The following is a 19,915-nucleotide window of genomic DNA, read 5'->3' as shown; positions in this document are numbered from 1 at the left end:
ATTCGTGAGATTTAACTTTAGCTTTATAGCAATTATTGTTAGATATTTTTAGACATTTGTGGGCTCAGTTAGTGCAGTATACTTTATATGATTTGTACTATATTTCTTCTTTTACAGTAATGCTATTTATGTCGTGGAAATGTACAATTGTATTTTTTTTTTTTTTTTTAATGAATGGAAAAGGTCATTATGTGGATGATTATTTACCCGACTTATTTAAACACGCTATTATTAGTATGGGGTATTTTTGGGCACATCAAAATTATTTACATTGTGACACAATATTTTTGTAAAGCACGCGATTCCAATTCGGAAACTTCTAAACTCACAACTATGATCAAATTCGAGACTCACTATTTTTCTCTTTTTGGATGCCCTATAAAAGCATTGGTTAATGAAAAATAAAAAAGAAACTTATATTTTTAATTGATTTCTATATTTCTTATATATTAAAACTTTTTAAAAAGTGATCCATTAATAAATATTCTAAAAGCATGTTAATAGATTTTTTTTTCTTTTTTTGTATAGTAATGTTATGTTTGGTGCGGAAATGTGCACATGTAATGCCCCAACCAAAATTTCTAATTCCACTGGGAGAAGCATTTCTCAATCAATTCATATTTTGATTCTTAGGTGTTGGGATCAATTTTGGAATGGCAAGCTAATTAAGGGAACTTGAGCTCATCAGCCTGGGTTCAAAGATATGTATATATAAAGGAATCAAATCCACTACTCATCCCATTATAAGGATGAAGGCTAATAGTGCATGGTAAAGAAATACTCAAAAACACTAATTAACTCACCAAGTGACAAGTATAGCTCAAGGTATATTTGTCACCTGGTGTTTTGATTTTGCTTACTATAATCACATGACACTTAACACTACCTTATTTATCATACAAATTCCATATCCTCACTCACCTATTATACTGACAGCGACTGGATCCATTATCATTCATAACAATTTGCTCCTGATGTTTACCTGGTACCAAAAAATTTTCTTAATCTTTTATCTATATAGGCCAACAGTCAACTAACCGAGCTAGGAACAAGACAGGTGATAGGGATCCATTAGATTATTACCCAGTCCACTTCACCCTTTCTTGAGTTGTGGCATTCTTATCTACGTCATGCTTCCGTATCTTGTGTTTAATCTTTAAATTATAGGAGTTTGTTAGGTCAAGTCAATTTATAGTCATTTAATTGTATTTCATATCAATTAGAATAACAATTTGCATTACCATCTAATATATAAGTGAGCCTTTGACTCTTGTTACATTTGAATTTTTTTTTTTTTTTTGGGTCCGGCGTCTGTCCAGTGGAAGTTTTCACTGGACACTTTTGGATTCAGATACGTGTCCAAGAGTGGACACATGTCCACAATCCAATGTGTTTATTGGACACAAACCACACCTTTTTTTTTTTTTTTTAATCTACTGTGTGGAGTCCCTCCCTATCCCTATCCCTATCATGGGACTGTCACGTTGTTTTGTTATATTCATTTATGACATTTGGCAATTTTAATGGATTTTTTCAAAAAAAGAGGTCATTCAAAAATTTTTAATATATATCTTCTTCTTTTTTTTTTGGGTAAACCTTTTTTAATATATATCATGACTTTACTCAAATGATTGTTTTGTCACATTAAAATATTGTGTCATGCTAATGCTATGGAATATAAGTTATAAACACTATTTTCCCAATTCCCCATACACTGTTTTGTGGCACTATCTTCCTCACATTTTGCCCATGCGCATTTCGGTGAAATTTGTTCAAGTTGAACGTAAACTTCACCATATTATACACTCTGTTGATGCTCTCGTCCATTCTACTCACACGTTCCTATGACTTTTTGGGGAAGTAGTTCTCACTACTGTCTATTACAATCTACATCAAGAATACAACTAATTCTAAACATATTTTCGCAATTATCCTGACTGGTAAAAAAAAAACATATAGATTCGTGTAATAGTAGTAGACAGTCATAATATACCATGTAGAATAGTTGTCAAAATGTATGTGAAATTGGTAGTAGCCCTTACATCAATAGTGGACCTACACATCTTTTAGATAATCAAACAACTTGTGAATATCTTTTTGGCACTCTTTCTGACCACAGCTACTTCAGGTGTTCGGTTATGTTTGTTTGATCTCCTCCAACCTCATGAGCCTACTAAACCAACAGCGCTCTCAACCTTGCGGTTTTATTGAGTGTTTTGTTCATTCGACTGCTAGTATCTCAAAGTGAGTCTTTTTATCTTTTAGCATGTAATTGAAACTCAACTGTACGATATGTAACTCTAATTGAGATGAATATACAACTTATATATGAATAGTCTGACTGTCCGAGAACCTAGGAATTTAAGTAATTGGAGATTTCCAATTCAAGGCCTACAACTAATAAGTCAGGCGTCAGCTGTAAAGTTATAGGTAATAAAAAATTCATAACTTTAATTGTGTGGCCAACGATAGAATCGTGTGAATTTCGATGATCAAAGCAGTCCAAGCCTCCACTTTTTGTGTAAATTGCTTCATTTCAGTTTCTATTTAGTTGAATTTTCTATTTATGATAATTTTCTCTTTTGTTATAATTTTTGATTTAAAAGTGAGAATAAGGTGATCACATTAGTTTTTGGATGTTTACTACGGACCATGGTATTAAATTATTTAATTTTCTTCCTTTTTTTTTTTTTGTCTTTTTTTGGTGATTTTTCATTTTTTTAGCTAGGCACAAAATAAAGTTTTCTACAATTCATTTGTGTTTTCTAGGGTTCTCTGTGGGTTTGCTAGCCACTTTAAGACATAAATTATATTTTACCACCTTAAACTATATACTAGATTACACTTTGCACCATAAACTATAACTTTTGTTACACTTTACATCTCAACATTAGTTTTATTGTTAAGTTAGACAAAAATTAATAGCACATGAGTGATTTTTGCTTAGATGACACATTGTTTAATAAAAAAAACACCCTCTCAAAACAATTAAAAACAAAAACTTAATTCCATTTATTTTTTTCCAGCTATCTCTCTTTCGTGCATACAAGCAAAGCTCTCTCTTTACTAATAATCTAAAGCCAAACCAGATTAATGACATGAAACTAACTCTAACAGCTATAGCAGATTCTGTAAATCACGCTAACCAGAATTTAGTTCCACCTGTGCTTTCAATATATAATTAACCAAGTAATCCTAGTGCAAGAAATGCTAATCCAACTTCGGATTCAAAGGGTAAATCTTAGATTGTGTTTGGTTCTCACTTCTCACAATTCATATCTCAATTATTAAAAATAAAAAATCAAAAAATCAAAAAATAAAAAAAAAAAAATCAAAAGGAGAATGGTCACAAAGAATATTGAGATGAAGCACATGGACCATGTCAGAAAAACTCAATTAGATTGAGTCTTTTGCATCCAAAACCTTTTGGATGCAACTCTAGCATTAGAGTTATTATTTATATTAGAATGATGTACAACTCCAGGATTGGAATAAAGGTTTAATGCCTTTACCAACTCACCAATAAGTACTATAAGATCTTATGCTTGAGGCATAGGTACTTTTGGCTTATTTGCTTGCTTTGCAATTTGCAACTTGAAATAATTTGGACGAATATGTTCAATCTTTTCACAAAAATGACAAACTCATAAAGGTCTATCATGCAACTTATCCTTAGGAAAAGGAGGATTCTTAGACTTAGACTCTTTAAAATCAACCCTAATCTTCTTAGGAGGTGGTGTAACTTCTATTGGTTTGACAATCTCACTCTTGGGAGGCTCAGAAGAAGAAACAAAGTTTGTGGAATGAGTTTCAGACACAGAGATACTATCTTCAGAACCTAGACCAGTTTTGTCTAAGGGAGACTTCTGAATTTTCAACATGTGTTCAAGTTTAGAACTAGCAAAGTTATTTGTTTGTTTTCTTACAACAGATAATTCTAGTTCCAAATTCTTAACTTTATCAAGCAACAACATGTTTTCAGTCTTCACCTTATTAATCAATTCATTAGTATTAAACAATTTCAACAGCAAATTTTTCTTATCAAGTTCAAGAGAAGCAATTTTCTTCAAACCTATGTCAACATTCATAGTATCCTTTGCAGCAACCTTGCAAAGCTTATTATAGGTTTCTTGCAAATCAGCATTCTTAGAGAGTTCTCCATCAGAAAGGTTCTTATCACCAATAACACTTTCATCAACTATAGCAGTAGCTGTGAAAGTAATGAAGTTTCCATCCTCATCACTACCAGACACATGATCAGAAACTTCATCATCACTAAGGGTTACAGCCTTAGCTCTACCCTTTGTTCTCAAGAATATGAGATATTCTAATTTCACATGACCATACCCTTGACAATCAAAACATTGTTCACCAATGGAATTATTAGAGGTTTGACCTACTCTTTCTTTAAATTTATTAGTATTATTCACTTTAGTGGGTTTATTCCTCTTAAAATTCCTAGGTTCAGTATTGTTTTTACTTCTTGTCCTTCTGTTGTTATTCTTAAGAAAGTTTCTAAAGTTCTTGACAAGATATGTAATCTCTATAAAAGAGAGTTCATCATCAAATCCATTACCATCAACATCATCAACTAACTTAAGAGCCATTTATTTGGATTTGTTTGCCTTAGGTAAGTCTAGCTCATAGGACTGGAGATATTCTACAAGCTCATCAACAGAGATGGAATCCACATCCTTGCTTTCAGTAATAGTAGTCACTTTGGGTCTAAAATCCTCAGTCAATGATCTAAGAATCTTCCTAAGAATCTTAGGTTGATCATAAATTTCACCCAAATTATAGGTAGAATTAACAATATCATTCAGTTTAGCATAGAATTCATCAAAACACTTATCATCAGACATTCTAATACTTTCAAATCTGGTAGTTAAATGCTGCAGTTTGTTAAACTTAACTGCCTTTGGGCCTTCATCCACAGTTTGGAGAATATTTCATGCAGTATGAGCAACCTCAATATTAGAGATTCTCTTAAATTCCTCCATAGAAATAGCACTAAAAATAGCATTCATGACTTTGCTATTAAAAGCGGCTACTTCTTTTTGAGAAATTTGCCACTCGCTTACAAGAGTAGTTGGTTTCTCCCATCCGTATTCAATAGAATTCCAAACTCTCTTTTTAATAGATTTTAGGAATGCTTTCATCCTTACTTTCTAATAGGCATACTTGTTCCCATCAAAGTGAGGTAGGATCACAAGAGAGTGTCCATGTTCCATAACAACAGGGGTCAAGAATCAACTCTTAGATCAAAGGATCTAAATACAAGAGCTAACTCGCTCTGATACCACTTATACGTTTTTAGACCACTTAAAATACAAGTTGTTTAACCTAGTTATTTAACCAAGTGATTACTTAGACAAATTATTCAGATTTATGTTAATACAATCAAATCATATCATATAAATAATGCGGAAAAGTAAATAACACAATGATATGATAACCCAAGAAAACTAAACAGGTAAAAAACCTGGGAAGATTTTAACCTATCTATGCTCAAGGTAAAATAGATTCACTATGAAAGAATTGAAATTTTTACAATAAGACTTAGACCACTAACATCTTATTGCTACCTCGTGTAGAAAACTTACTACCACGACCACGTGATAACTCCAAGTCCATGGATTACTTCTTTCCTTGATTTACTGCAACCACAAGTACTCTCATTTGTGACTTTGAGACTCTATTCAAAGGTTTCAAATCTACTTTAAATTCTTTATGCAGCAATTGAAGTGATCACCATGTTCTTGACATGAATCTTGATAACCCTAAGTATGTATGAAGGTAAACACCTCTAAATCTAACAAGAGATTCAAAACACAGCACATCGAGCCTAATTTTCGATCGATCGAGCCTTTCAGATTTAGCTAATAAATCATGCAATTCACTCGATTCCAATTTTACAAATAAACATACTTTGAGCAGCCTAAATCTAGACTCTAAGTTTTGATCATGATTTGCCAACACATTACACATTGAAGTTCTAATACATTTCGTTCCTAAAGTTTTAGAACCTAACAATTTCACCAACACACGATTGGATATTGCTTATATTGAACACCTTGTCTGTCAGTTCATGACCACACCCTGATCTGCGCACTATGCTGTCATCTTTGGATCCTTCAATATGTGAAGGACACATTCTTCATGGTCTTCTTTTCTCATCCTTTGCTTCCTACATGTTTCCTTTACAAGTCAGAGTTTTCTTCTAAGCCATTCTCTCGCAGCCTGCTAACACCTCCTTCGAGATGCTCTGTTACACGTTGGTATACCTCAGCATGCCTATCCTGCTTATTGTGACCGCAATAGTGTAATTCAAATTTCTACAATGATGTATTTGACAAGCACACCAAATATGTCGATATCAATTACTATTTTGTGCGTCGTCACTGGCAATAGTGCACGCTCTATTTTTTCCGATAACTCATGCTAATTCGTTGCCAATTTATCTACCAAGCCTCACCCTCCAAGTTTTATTTTTATTTTTATTACCAAACTACCATCTCGTGTTTGAAGGAAAATGTTTGAATATTAATTTAGTTTAATTTTAGGACCATTGTCACAAAGTTTCAGGCCCATTGTCATCATGCACAACACTCATACTACTTTCATATAGACTGCTACCATTTTTTTGTAAAGGATCCATAAAGTGTGCTTATAATAAGCTTCACATTTTATAGTTTTATACATTAAAAATAAAAATCTTATGTTTTTTTTTTTCTCTTTTATCTCTCTTTATTTTAACATGTACAATAAAGATATCGTGAAATTCCGACCAATTTTTCACTTGCAAAGTTGCAATATATCACACTCCTTTTTTGTCCTATTATTTTTTCTATTTTTATTAAATTATTGATTTTCCTAAAAACTTAAACTATTAAAAAATTGTGAATTTAATAATTTAACATGATTCTAACACTCCCGACTTTAAATAGGAGGTTGAGTAAAGGAGACATGATCAAACTCAAAACCTCCTACTCTGATATCATATTAAATTATTAATTGTCTCAAAAATTTAAACTATTAAAAAATGATAAATTTAATCATTTAATTACATAATTCTAATATCTTATTACCATACTAGAGGTCTCTAGCCTACGATCTTGAGTTTGTCAAACACTCCTATTTCTCATAAAGTGTAACAACTGTTATGTTCAAGGATTATCATGTGTGAAAGTGATTTTACAATTTTTTTTTTTTTGTAAAATCAAAATTCTTTCAAGAGCACTAAAAGATACAGTATTATTTTGAACTCATACCAGGTGGAACTCATCACAACCTCAAACATTCTTTTTACAAGCTAAGGTTTTTTTTTTTTTTTTTTTTTTTTTTTTTTTTTCAGGAAACTATATAAATTTATTTCACAGAATGTTACTCTATATAATGAGAAAGAAAAAAATAGGCATTCCTCTAATCAGTTGACTGCCTCTATATTCTCTTTAGCAAACTTAGGAAGCTTTGGACAGTTAAGACCCAAGAGCAAGTCCAGATAGTATTTAAATCGAAGTGTTTATATAGTTTTTTTTTTTTTTTTTGGCTAGAACAATTCCATAGTAACCAAAAATTCAAGAGTTGATTAAATACTATATATCAGACCAAACAATATTATAGAAACCATAAATTCAAGAGTTATATACATATCAACACTGTCTGTCTCTCTAGTGGCCGGCCCTTTCATTAGGTCAAATAGACCATTGCCTAGGGCTCCTAAGTGGAAAGGAGGCCCCAAAATTTTGAAAAAGGAGGGATAGGTAGGAAAAAAAAATAGTTTAAGAAGAATAAAATAAAATTTTGGCACATCCTTGTAACTAAAGGAAAAAAATTCTAGTATATCTTGTTAAACATTGGTACCACAAAAAATTCTTTGTTTTAAACAAAATTAATTATCCCAAAAATAACATCATTACCCTCTAGATAAACCAAAATTCAACAAGATAAACTACAAAATCCGGTCAAAGAAATTAGCAACAAAACAATCACAAACCACAACAAATAAAAAATATACAATCCCTAAAATTATTACCGTTTCTATTTCTCATTCTTGCTCTCTGCCTCTTTCTCTTAAGTCTCAGCTCTTGCTCTCTGTCTCTCTCATTCTTTCTCTCTACTGGCTTCCTCCAATCTGAATCAATAATCATCCGATCACATCTGAAGACTCTAATCTGAACTGTGGACTGACCAACTGAGGTATAGTTTTGTTCTCTTTCTTTTGATTATGCAGATGCGTTTTTGACTTTTTGTTCTCTTTCCTTTTGTTCTGTTTCTTATCTATTGCTGGCTGGGGGCCGCTAGGCCTACTTCTACATTTTATTCTGGCCGGCCGTTGGGCCTTGAAGACTTGAAGTAGTTTTTTATTTTCTTATTTATTTATTTATTTTAAAAGCTTTCGTTTGTTTTTATTTATTTATTTATTTTTATTATTATTATTATTTTTTTGTTATAGGTGGTAACTTCCATAATAGGGTCTGTTTCAGCTGGGCCTGGTTTTTTCTTGTCTGGCTGGGCTTGAACACTTGAAATTCTATTTTGGTTGGGCTTGGTTTTTTCTTTTCTTTAAATCTTGCGTGTTTATATTTTTATATTTTAGTTATAGGTAATATAAAGAGTAAGTCTTTATTTTATGCAGGTGTTATTGTTTGGTCAAATTAAAATAATGCTTTTTAATTAGGTTCTATTACTCTACATTTGAAAGTTATTTTTTATTCTAATCTTTATAAATATATTGTTTGATTAGAAATGTTTACTATAAATATGTATCTGGATATGAAAAACTTAAAAAAAAATAAAAAAATAAAAAAATAAAAAATATTTGAGTCTAAAAAAGGATTAATAGATAAATTTGTTATTAATAATAATAAAAAAATACAACACAAAATTTATATGAAAATGTCACAACTAAGCAAGAAATTTACCAAAAAGAGTTAGAAGATAATGAAACGATATAATTGCAAAATAACAATGATGTTCAATTTTGCAATACAACAAATCTTGATAATGAACTTCAAAAAAATTTAGAACATAAATTAAAAAAAAAAACCTTTATCTTAGTTCTCATCTTTGACTCCAAAATGTCTATGGCTACTCTGCACATATCAAGACAGAAGACTGTTTTTCATAAGTTCAACAATTTGGCTTTCTTAAGGGAATTGCATGATCTGTGATGTATCATGGCAACCACAGTGTTCTCCCACTGAGTTGTCTCGACAGGAATTATTATGGCTCCCACCTTGACGGCGAAAGGAGGGACTGCTGTAGAAGAAATAGGTGTCCGTAGACATAGTACGGCAAGGAAATGCCTCCATTATTTTCTTGAGCGAGTACTTGTAAGTTTTTGACAGAGAAAGATAAAGAGGGAAATATGCTAGTGCAAACATGCCAACTGGAAGGAAAGAAAGGGAATAGAGGAGAATTTTTGTCCACCTTTCTTTACTACGTATCATTAGGATGATCGTTGCAGAAAATGATGTCATTAGGAGAAAAAGACATGTGAAGCCTAGCATGAGCTTGTTGAGAAGTGAATGCTTGAAGTCTTCTAATCGAAATGGTGCTGTGAGGATTGAAAGAAATATAACTACTGAGGTCAAAGCACAGGTAAGTGAGAGTACATCAGTTGCTGTGAAAACCACAAAGAAAGAATGATTGAGAAGGACTGGAACACCAGTATTCTGATTAGGACCTCCTGGTATTGTGTAGGCTGCGGCAAAGGCAACTGTCGCGATGAGAACTGCCACAATAGAGCATCGTTCTGCAGTGTGCTTTAGCCAATCTGTGGCAGCATTCCGGAGCTCTGTGTTGTTTTTAGCAAATAAGCCTTCAGCAGTAAGCTTCTTCTTGTTCCGATGATCAATGAAGTGGGCTTTTGTGACAGACTTTACTCGCTGCACACATAAACATATACATGAGAACCACATTGATGACCTGCCAAAAATACATCCTTTGAAGAGGCCATCTTGATTATATATACATCAGAGGCTAAATCAATTAAATCCCTCTACTGGATTAAGAGATTGTAAGTTCCCCAAAACTGAGTACAATTTCAATTGAAAAGTTTAGGGTACAGCACCTAAGGAATTATACCTAAATTTTACTATTTTTAACTAAATAAGGCTACTGAGGGGATATTTGAGAAACTGAGAAAAAAAAATGCAGTTAGCCTAAAAGCCATTGCTAGTTGCAACTACTTTTATATGTTGACTAGGATCTTCTACATTTTAAATTGATCTATTGTATGGTTCAGATAATAGAAATATGTACCCAATATCATATCAGCTAAAATTTTAAACGAGATTACAGTATGTACACAATTAAATATAAGAAACAGGCATCCATCGATTTCAATTGAAACCACACACACAGAAGTAGACTGATAATGTTTTAGTAATAAATGAGAGTGGTGTTATTAAAAATAGCACCTCAAACCAGAGCAGCTCCTCCTGCAATTCGAGTGCAGGGCCTCTTAATTTTTCAGGAACATAATCATCTCTTTTTGTTCCAACCATATGCAGAATGGAGTTCCCATCATTGTCAGGCCTTCGAACCAGCCACCTCATTGCTACTTCCATTGTCAACACAAGCTTGAAAACCTCCAACTGGCGGTACTTGATAGCTACATGCAATATGGTCCGCCCTTCATTATCAATGTGCTCAACTGCCTGAGGGTATATTTCAAGTATTTCTCTAACGATCTCTATGCACCCAGACTTAGTTGCTAGAAACAATGGCGTAATTCCTCCAAGTTCCAGTACTTGTTGCAAAGAAATAGAAGAGGGCAGCTGATCTAGGTTATCCACATTCTCATTTGTAGTTGAAACATCAGTGCTTCCATATTTGTGCAGTCTTGGTTTACTCGTATCAATTCCAGAACTAGTGATCTCCCATGAGGTATCTTCTTTTACTAACAATTTGGCAAGCTCTAACGCTGATTCATGGCTTAACTCTTCCTTGGAAATGTCATTGCTCTCGGCCGAACTACAGATCATTTTGACTTTTGAAGAGTGAAAGTAATTAGTAGCTTTATATTGACTTTATAAACACATAATTGCTAAGAAAATTATAAGGAAATAAAAAATTCCAGGCTCTTCTAAATTCATTCATCAAATCATGCAAAGATTTTATCCTTGAGTAACCTTAAGCAATTTCATTACTAAAGAACTATTCAATACTGTAATTTAAAGGTCTTTAAGGATTTGTAGGGTTTAATATCATTTTTATTATTAATAAAAAGAATAAAAAAAATCCCTCTAAAAAAAAGGCTTAAAGATGAACTATAGTCTGTAAACGGCAAATTCTAAGGCAAAAACAATGCCTTTAACTACAATTTATATTTAACCATGTAGCCTTAGAAATTATAGTTATATATAAAAGTAAAAAAAAAAAAAAAAAAAAAAATTATTAGCCAATAAACTAAATAATTGTACTACAATATTGTTGGTCCGAAGTTGAAATTATGCACGAAAAAGGACAGAGACTGATAATTTAATAAGTTTATATAGAAACCTCTCCTTAACTTATTAAATTATTGGTCAATGTACTTTTTAAGTTTAGGAGGAAGTTCAAGATTGGAGTTAGCAGCAAATTATTGTATTTATTTTTAATTATTTTAATAAAAATTTGCATTTTTAAGAGAGAATATAAGGCATAACGTCAAGAAATTATACAATTTTTGTCGCATACATAAACACTCGACACTCAACACAGTATATGTGACCCTTCAAATCATTGATGACTCTTTCCCAAAAGTTTAATACATTAAAAAATGAATGACTTCCAGTTCACCTACCAAACTATTGGACATTGATTAAATGCTATGAAGCAAGGGTTTTTTTCAAGACTTAGGTGCGGGTGCGGGACTCAGCAATTTTTGAAAAAAGTGGGTGCTGGTGCGGCGGGACTCGACAATTAAAAAATTATTAAAAATATTTTTATTTATATTTTTAATATATTTCTAAGCATACTTTTTCACATTATACAAACATATACCAAATTTAAGAGCAATAGTAGATAATAACTAAAACATGATGTTCATGAATTAAATACAACTCACAAGATTGAAACTAAAACATTCCATGATGTTTGGAAATTAGAATACAACTCACAAGTTTGAAACTAAAACAAAATAAAAGATAATCAACAAGACAATCAAACACCATCATCATCATCATCAAAATCAATAGCTTCACTTCAAACTTCACTTTCACTAGTAGTAACACTAGTGCTAGCATTCCTAATAACCATGGCCTCCAACTCTAGCTCATCAAGTGTAAGGGCTACATTCTCAAGAATTCCGCTCCCATTTCAAGAGTCTCCTACAATATCCCACATCTTTGTTGTTGTATTTATGTACTCCTTATTGCACCTCGACAAGAGTCGAAGATTAGAATGCACATATACCAAATTTTCAGCGCGTGCAGGAGCCATTTTGTTTCTTTTTAAGGAATGAATGAATTTGTATGTGCTCCAATTCCTCTCAGCACATGAGGATGAACAAGGTTATCCAAGAAGTTTAAAGGCAAGGGATTGAAGAGTTGGAAATGCGGAGCCATGATATTGCCACCAAACCAAAGGGAGTAAGGCCCACCTATTTGTCAAGGCATCTGGTGAAGGAAACCTCCCTCCTGAAAATGCAGCAAACTCAAACTTCACCACCTTTAATTCATTCTCATATTCAAAGTATCGATCCAAACACTTGCTCATTTCCATAGAAATTTCATGATCCCGACGTGGAGAGATGTGTTTTGGATTCTCCGAAAGCCATTCAATGGAGTAATACCTAGTTAAAGATTACAAAAAAAATATAAATGAAACGTTTGTTTTACTAGAAGGGGGAACTAAGGAAAATAGAAAATAAATGTGAAAGTTCAAAAACGTGTACAAAAACACTTTTGAACGTTTAGACCCCCAAAAACCAACTTAACCAACACAAGCAATATGTCAAACAACAAGTGTGCGGAAACTTAACATATGCTATAATATGAAATTGGTTAAACAACTATCTAAGCCATAACAAAATAAACCACAGCAGATAATGTAAAGGCAGAGATAGAGAGGAAGGAAGATGCAAACACAAAGATAACACCCGATGTGTTATCGAAGAGGAAACCGAAGACCTCGGCGAAAAACCTCTCCGCCGCCCTCCAAGCGGTAATCAATCCACTAGAAAATACAATTGGGATACAAGGACAGCAATAGACCCTCCAAGCCTAATCTACCCAGTGCACTTAAGCCCTCCAAGCTTCTTGCTCCAACGAGGTTGCGCCGAACCTTTTTCTTTTCTAGCTTTCCGGATTCCGCTACTACACCGTAGCATCAACCAATGAAGATTGGCTCCTTCCTAACTGCTTCCCAGAACTCCAAACGACTGTCTCACAGAGATGATAATGGTGAGAACCAGGTTTGGTATAATGCCTCTCAAGGATTTGACAATGGAGAGGAAGAGAGTGAGGGAATTTGATGAGACTCTAAGGTATAGATTGTGGGTGAAACAATCTTGTTTTTCTTTAGGGTTTCTCTCTCAAAATTCTCTCTGGAAGCTCTCTTTCAATCGTGGGTTAAAGGGGTATTTATACTGGAGTGAAGAGGAATGTGAAACGTCAGGTTTTTCCAAAACAGGGGTGGCTCGCGGCTTGACCTCGCGGCTTGACCAAGTCGCGAGATCCAGTCGCGAGTTAACTGTATGGCCAGTTGTCCTGTTTTGTCCTGTAGTGCTCCAGCTAGCATGACTGTTCATCTTCCAGCATGCTTGGCACGTGTGCAGCTTCTGGCGGCTTGCAGCCGCGAGTCCACCCGCGAGTCCCAGCCGCGACACTCTGTTTTCTTGCACACTCTTGAGCAATCTTCACTCTATCTCACTCACTACCCTTACAACAAACCCACCTAAATACAGGGTTACTAAATGCTGAATTACAAACAAATTTGGCACGGAATAAAGCCAATTAGATGGTTGAATAAATTCAACCTTACAATCTCCCCCTTTGGCTATTCCGTGACAAAACCCTAAAACAGACTCTAGACTTAACATGTGAGTTGGGAACAGTTGAACAAAACTCACTCACACCTAACTCTAGAAGCTGTGAAGCACTTGAATCATATGAACATAAACTCCTGAAACACAACAATACACCATGATCATTGTAAGCAGAAAATTATAAATGCATATGAAACAGGCAATATGAGATCAAGCAAAGATGGAGTTAATAAACAAACCATGGCTTGATCAACCAAGTGAACACCACAAGGTAGTGATCACAGTGCTCATTCACACTTGGAATGAACACAAGGACATACAAGTTAACAAGCACAAGGCAAGACACTTGTATGCTCAACACTCAACCAATGCATAGCACACAAGGCATATGCATCTAGGAACAATCCTACAAGGGCACAAGAGTGATAGTACATAAACCAAAATGCATAACATTTAGATTAAAGTACTGATTTCAACATAGCATAAAGGCTGCACTTAAGCAAGGTACATACCATAAAGCCTACAAACTATGCATAAAACATTAACCCTAAAAGCTTACAAAAGCACATGGGTACAAACCTACAAATACCTGAATAACATCATCAACATATATTAAAGTTTAAACCAAGAGTATAAGTTTAGAGTTAGAAACATCTATACACCAAAACACAGTGTATCAAAACCATAAAAACCATAAGTTTAGAAGATAAGACTAAAAAAAAATATGACAAAAGTATGTGTGTACTCCCCCTATCACTATGCACACTTCCCTTTGAACTTTTCTCTCCCTTACTGAATGCTCTCCCCCTTTTTGTCAGGAATAGCTAAAGACTCTCGTCCAACTTTCGTTGAATCTCATCTAGCTGATTCTCCATAGTCTCGAGGCGCATTTGGACATGGTTGTTTGTGGAGTAGAGAAGTGCCACAAGCTCATCAACGCGTTTCTGAATATGCTCAAGTACACTGCCAACTCTGTCAGTATGAGAAGTAGTTTGTGCTTGCGGAATACCAGCCGGTGAAGCTTCAGGAACAGCACGTGATGCAGATGTAGTATGTGCAGGTGTCTCTGAGTCAGGGGCAGATGAAGTAACCGGAGAGATGTGAGCACTTCTTGGTGATTTAGAGGAGTGACTTCTGCTCGCTTGAAGAGTGAATAAGGAAATGGGACATTGACGAGTCAACATTTTACCATCTGCAGGAGGAGTAATGCCGGCACTAAGAATGAGTTTCATGACGAGACTGCAAAACGGAATGATTCCTCGATCTGTAGATCGACACGCGGTCTTCCTCAAGTTGTAGTAGATGTGAGCACATATATCAATGGGGGCTCCGGTAATGAGATCACACAGAAATATAGCTCTCCCAAGATTGATGAATGTAGTGTTGGACAGTGGGTAGAGATTGGTGAACATGATCAACTTCAGTGTGGTCAGCTCAGGTGCAAACTTTGCGGTGCTGATGGAAGTTCCTGCACTGGATACCTCATGATCGTGTCCTAGGATTTGTAAAATTTCTCCAACCTCTGGATTTCGTTCATCATAGGGAGTTAAATTCACATTCTGAGGTCTGGTGATGCCGAGAAGATCTGCGATGGAGTCTGGGGTAACACTAAACTCTGTTCCTCTGACCCAGAAAATGAGGATAGGTCCAAGATCAGTTGCATTGGAGAAGCATTCTTTGACCAGCTCATCCATTGGATCATCAAAGTTTCCGAACAAGTTTGCCCAGTCTCGTTTTTCAAAGATTCGAGGGATGAAAGTAGTCCCTAAGGTGTTGAACTCTACTACCCGTTCCACTATAGTTGTTGACTTGTCAAACACATTTGAGTAGGCGTGTGAGTTAAGGGGAACTCTGAATCTATCCTCATTGGGATCTTGAGATGATAGACGAGTCCTTTTAGCAACTGGTGTTGCTGGTTCGTCAGCAACAATGTCTTTACCCCTGGAAGATCGACGAGACATCTGCAAGAGAACAGGCCAACAGAAAAGAACCAAGCAACAATACCCCACAAAAAGATTGTCAACAAGATTCAGTGTAAACAATATTTCAATATATAAACCCAGACTGAAGATAGTGCAGACCCAACCAAAACTTCCAACAATACACAGAAGCACAAACTAATACGTGCACCAAACTTGGTGAAAGTGCACCAAGACAAAGATAGACATTACAACTGACAAAACTGTCATCTAGACAGGTTAACATGACCATGATATGCAATAAGATACAGCATATGAACATTTAGAGCAGATAACATAAATCACTCCATCAGAGACATGAACATGGGGAAAAAATTTCAATCATGAAGAAACCAAACATCCACACTGGAGCACGTGGTTGAGAAACATACATTATGTTATCATATCAACTCAGTAACCAAAACCAAACACCAACATCAATATTCAGGCAAATGTAATGAGTAAGTCAAATAGACAGCAAACCCATTTCAGAAAAGATTCTCAGATTCAATAATAGGCAAAAAACAGAACAATGAAATACACATTGTGACTGCTCAGCATGAAAACAGGTGAGGACAATATCAAACAAGACACTCCATACCCATTACACATAGAGATAAGTATAACGAATACAATACCAGTCCAAACAGTAACAGAAATATGCAGGAAAAAGAAAATGAGATTGAGAAGACAAAACCCATACCTTTTCTTGATGATTTGGATAAGAAACGAAGCACCAAAAGGGTTTGACAAATGGATTCACGAAGTGTTTGGAAGGAGAAAAAAAATTTTAAAGAGAAGATGAACAGTTACAAAAGTTCGAGGGAAAAACTGAAAGAGGTTTAAAAACTGCTCCTGTTTCTGCAAAACACGCGATTTTCGCGACTGGATTAAGTCACCACATAGTCGCCAGCTCAAGCCGCCAAAGCACTCAAGAACAAAATTTTGAAAAATTTTGAAAAGTGTTTTTCGCGACTGGAAGGTCTACCCGCGAGTGAGTCGCGAGCTGAGCCGCGAAAATCTCTGAGTGAATCTCGCGACTGGACCTTCCACTCGCGAACAAGTCGCCAAAACTGACTAGCGAAGATGCGACTGAGGCTCGCGACTTGACATACCCGCGACTGAGCCGCCAAAACAGGGCAAAACTATATTTTTGAAATTTTCAGATTTTTCCAACAAAATACTTTCCAAAAACACCTAAAACACTCAAAAATCTTTTTGTGCTTGAATTAACAAAGATTGAGCATGTGAAAACACATTTTATCAAGTACAATCACACAAATGAATATGGCATTTATAGAACATAAACTTGTGTGTTGTGTGTGGATATCAACAATGAGATAGTCCTTTGTCTAATGTGAAGCTTCAATGATCAATTCAACCAAGGCATACACAATTAGCACTAGATCATGTGACCAATCTCAATTATAGAAATATGTATATATGACCTCCCACACAACTTGATAACATAACTTGGAACTTTTCATTTGACTCCACTAACAATCATAACATTTGATCTTTTTGATCTTTTGAGGCAATCATCTCTCATTGTGAGAGGGATATATAACATTTCTCTTTGAAGAACAGGCCTTTGGCCTTTTTGAATGAAATATCACTTTTAATATAAGGTCGCTTACCCTTTTTCCTAGTCAAATACTAGAATGTGCGACAGGCTTTTGCAGCTCAATATCTCTTTTCATTTGGAGATTTACATTTGGTGAGCTCTTTTTAGCAAAAACAAAAATAAAAAGTGGGAAGATATATAGACACAAGTCTATGCATGTCTCAAGATCAACATAACCATTCACTAATCATTCATGACAAGTTTGAAGATCTATTTACAACAATCACATAGATTTCAAGATTTTTCCCACAGAGATATAGGTGCATGAAAACAAGCAATGCTCGAAAATGCACAAAGCCATTAGCACAAAGGTACAAGGCAAAACAAGTTTTGAGACAAAACTCAACAAAGTCAATCAAGCTTTTTGATTTTCTAATTTTTTTATGTGATTTTTGGATTTTTGACACATGAAACAAAAAGATTGATAAAACAAAATTAAGAAATATTCACAAGAAGACAAGCAAACAACCAAAATCAAAAACAACAAGCATACCAAACAAACATAGTCACAAAGTATAGGAAGTATTAATGCATGGACATGTTGTAATGCTTATGCATGAGTACCCCTTTTCACCCACACGTAACTTGCGTTTGGGGTGATTTCCTTAAAGGATTGGGTACGGGAGTTAGGACTTTCAAACCTTCGTGAGAAGCTTTCCAAGCAGTTGGTGAATGCACCAATCATCTTCATCACGTTCATCATTCCGGGATCTCCATTTTGCTCTCTAGATTGATCACCTGCCCAAGTTCTCCTATCAATTCTGGGTCCTCCTGACCTTTGAGGAGTTGCACTGTTCTTTGCTCTCAGCTTTTGGCAATTTGGTCGAGTGTGCCCTTGAAGTCCGCAATAATGGCACACATACGTTCCTCTAGGACCTCGTTGTGGTCGTGGACGTGACTTGGCACGAGATTCAGACCTGCCCACAGACTGATTACGATGATTCAGCATCCGTTGGTCCACCACATTCTTCTTCTCCTCCACCTCGAGCTTCACACCAGTAGGGTCAGCTACAACTGGATCTTTGGCCTTTACAAACTTCACTTCTTTAGTGACATTTCCAGATGAACTACTTCCTCCGGTATATCCCAGTCCGGATTTGTCTGAAAAGCTCTTTTGAGAAGATATAACATCATCTAGCTTCTTGGTGGTGACCCTCTCTATTTTTGCATTTGTTTGCACAACCTCATTCTCAAGAAATCTTACTTTAGTGTAAGCTTCGGACAGCTCACCATTCAGTGTTTCAATCTCGCATTTGGCCTCCCTATACCGGATTAGGAGACTTTTGTAGTCCTCCTCAGCCTTCTTCATTTTTCTCACAGCAGCCTTGGCCACCCTTGTGTATTCACCCGACTTCTCCAAGAGTGAGTTATAATTCTCTTGAAGATTTGCTGTGCTTTCTTCTTCTTCAGCTTCCGATTCTTCAACAATTCCTAGTGATTCATCATCACTATGTTCTCCAAGGTCTCGTACAAGCAAATTCAACTCATCCGAAGACTCAACATGAGCAATAGTCATGAAAGCTGAATAGTTCCCCTCTCCATCACAGCCCTCTTCAGATTCTGAGTCAGACGAATCTGAGTCACTCAACGTCGTGGCATACACCTTGCCTTTCGATTTCAAATAATTAGGACATTCCTTCTTAAAGTGTCCATGCCCGTTACATTCAAAACAAGTGACACCTTGTGTGGATTGGGATTCTTTTCCATCTTTCTTTTTGAAATCCCTCTTCTCCCTTCCAGAATTTTGGAATTTTCTCTTATCATCAAATTTTCCATTGTTTTTGAATTTCAAAAACTTTCTGAAATTTTTAACAAGATAGGCTACATCTTTGTCAACCACATCTTCTCCCGATGAGCCTTGATCTTCCACCTTCTCATTAATGGTCTTTAGAGCAAGGGATTTACTCTTCCGTTGATTGGGCAGTGACATCTCATAAGTCTGTAGAGAACCAACCAGCTCCTGTACCTTGATGTCGTCAAGATCCTTGCTCTCTTCAATGGCTGTCACTTTAGCACGAAAACTTTCCGGCAGTGATCGAAGGATCTTCTTTACAATCTTTGAGTCCTCCGTTTTCTCTCCCAAGTTAAACTTACTGACAACCACCTCATTTAGCTTCCCATAGAAAGAGTCGAAAGACTCATCCTCACTCATCTTGAGTTCCTCAAACCGAGTGGTCAGCATTTGTAACTTGGTATCTTTCACTTTCTTCGTGCCTTCATAAGTGGTTTCCAGAATCTCCCATGCTTCTTTGGCAATGGTAATGTGAGAAATCCTGTGAAATTCATCTGGAGACACACCACAGAAAATAGCATTTAGTGCTTTACTGTTAGCATTAGATGCAGCAAGTGCTGCCTTAT

At 35.3% G+C, this 19,915-nt stretch overlaps 1 protein-coding gene across 1 annotated transcript; it reads right to left on the bottom strand.

Moving 5' to 3' along the window:
• Positions 1 to 9,544: 9,544 nt before the first annotated feature.
• Positions 9,545 to 10,991, bottom strand: LOC126728681 (ankyrin repeat-containing protein ITN1-like). The gene is made up of 3 exons (XM_050434472.1): positions 10,425 to 10,991; positions 9,618 to 9,890; positions 9,545 to 9,559 (listed from the first exon to the last, which is right to left on the bottom strand). Exons 1-3 carry the CDS (start codon positions 10,989 to 10,991, stop codon positions 9,545 to 9,547), a joined length of 855 nt encoding a protein of 284 aa, XP_050290429.1.
• Between the last annotated feature and the right edge of the window lie 8,924 nt (positions 10,992 to 19,915).

This window comes from Quercus robur, chromosome 5, assembly GCF_932294415.1.
Source record: "Quercus robur chromosome 5, dhQueRobu3.1, whole genome shotgun sequence".
NCBI lineage: Eukaryota > Viridiplantae > Streptophyta > Magnoliopsida > Fagales > Fagaceae > Quercus > Quercus robur.
Note: the sequence above shows the minus strand (reverse complement) of the source record. Positions and strands in the feature narration are given on the sequence as shown.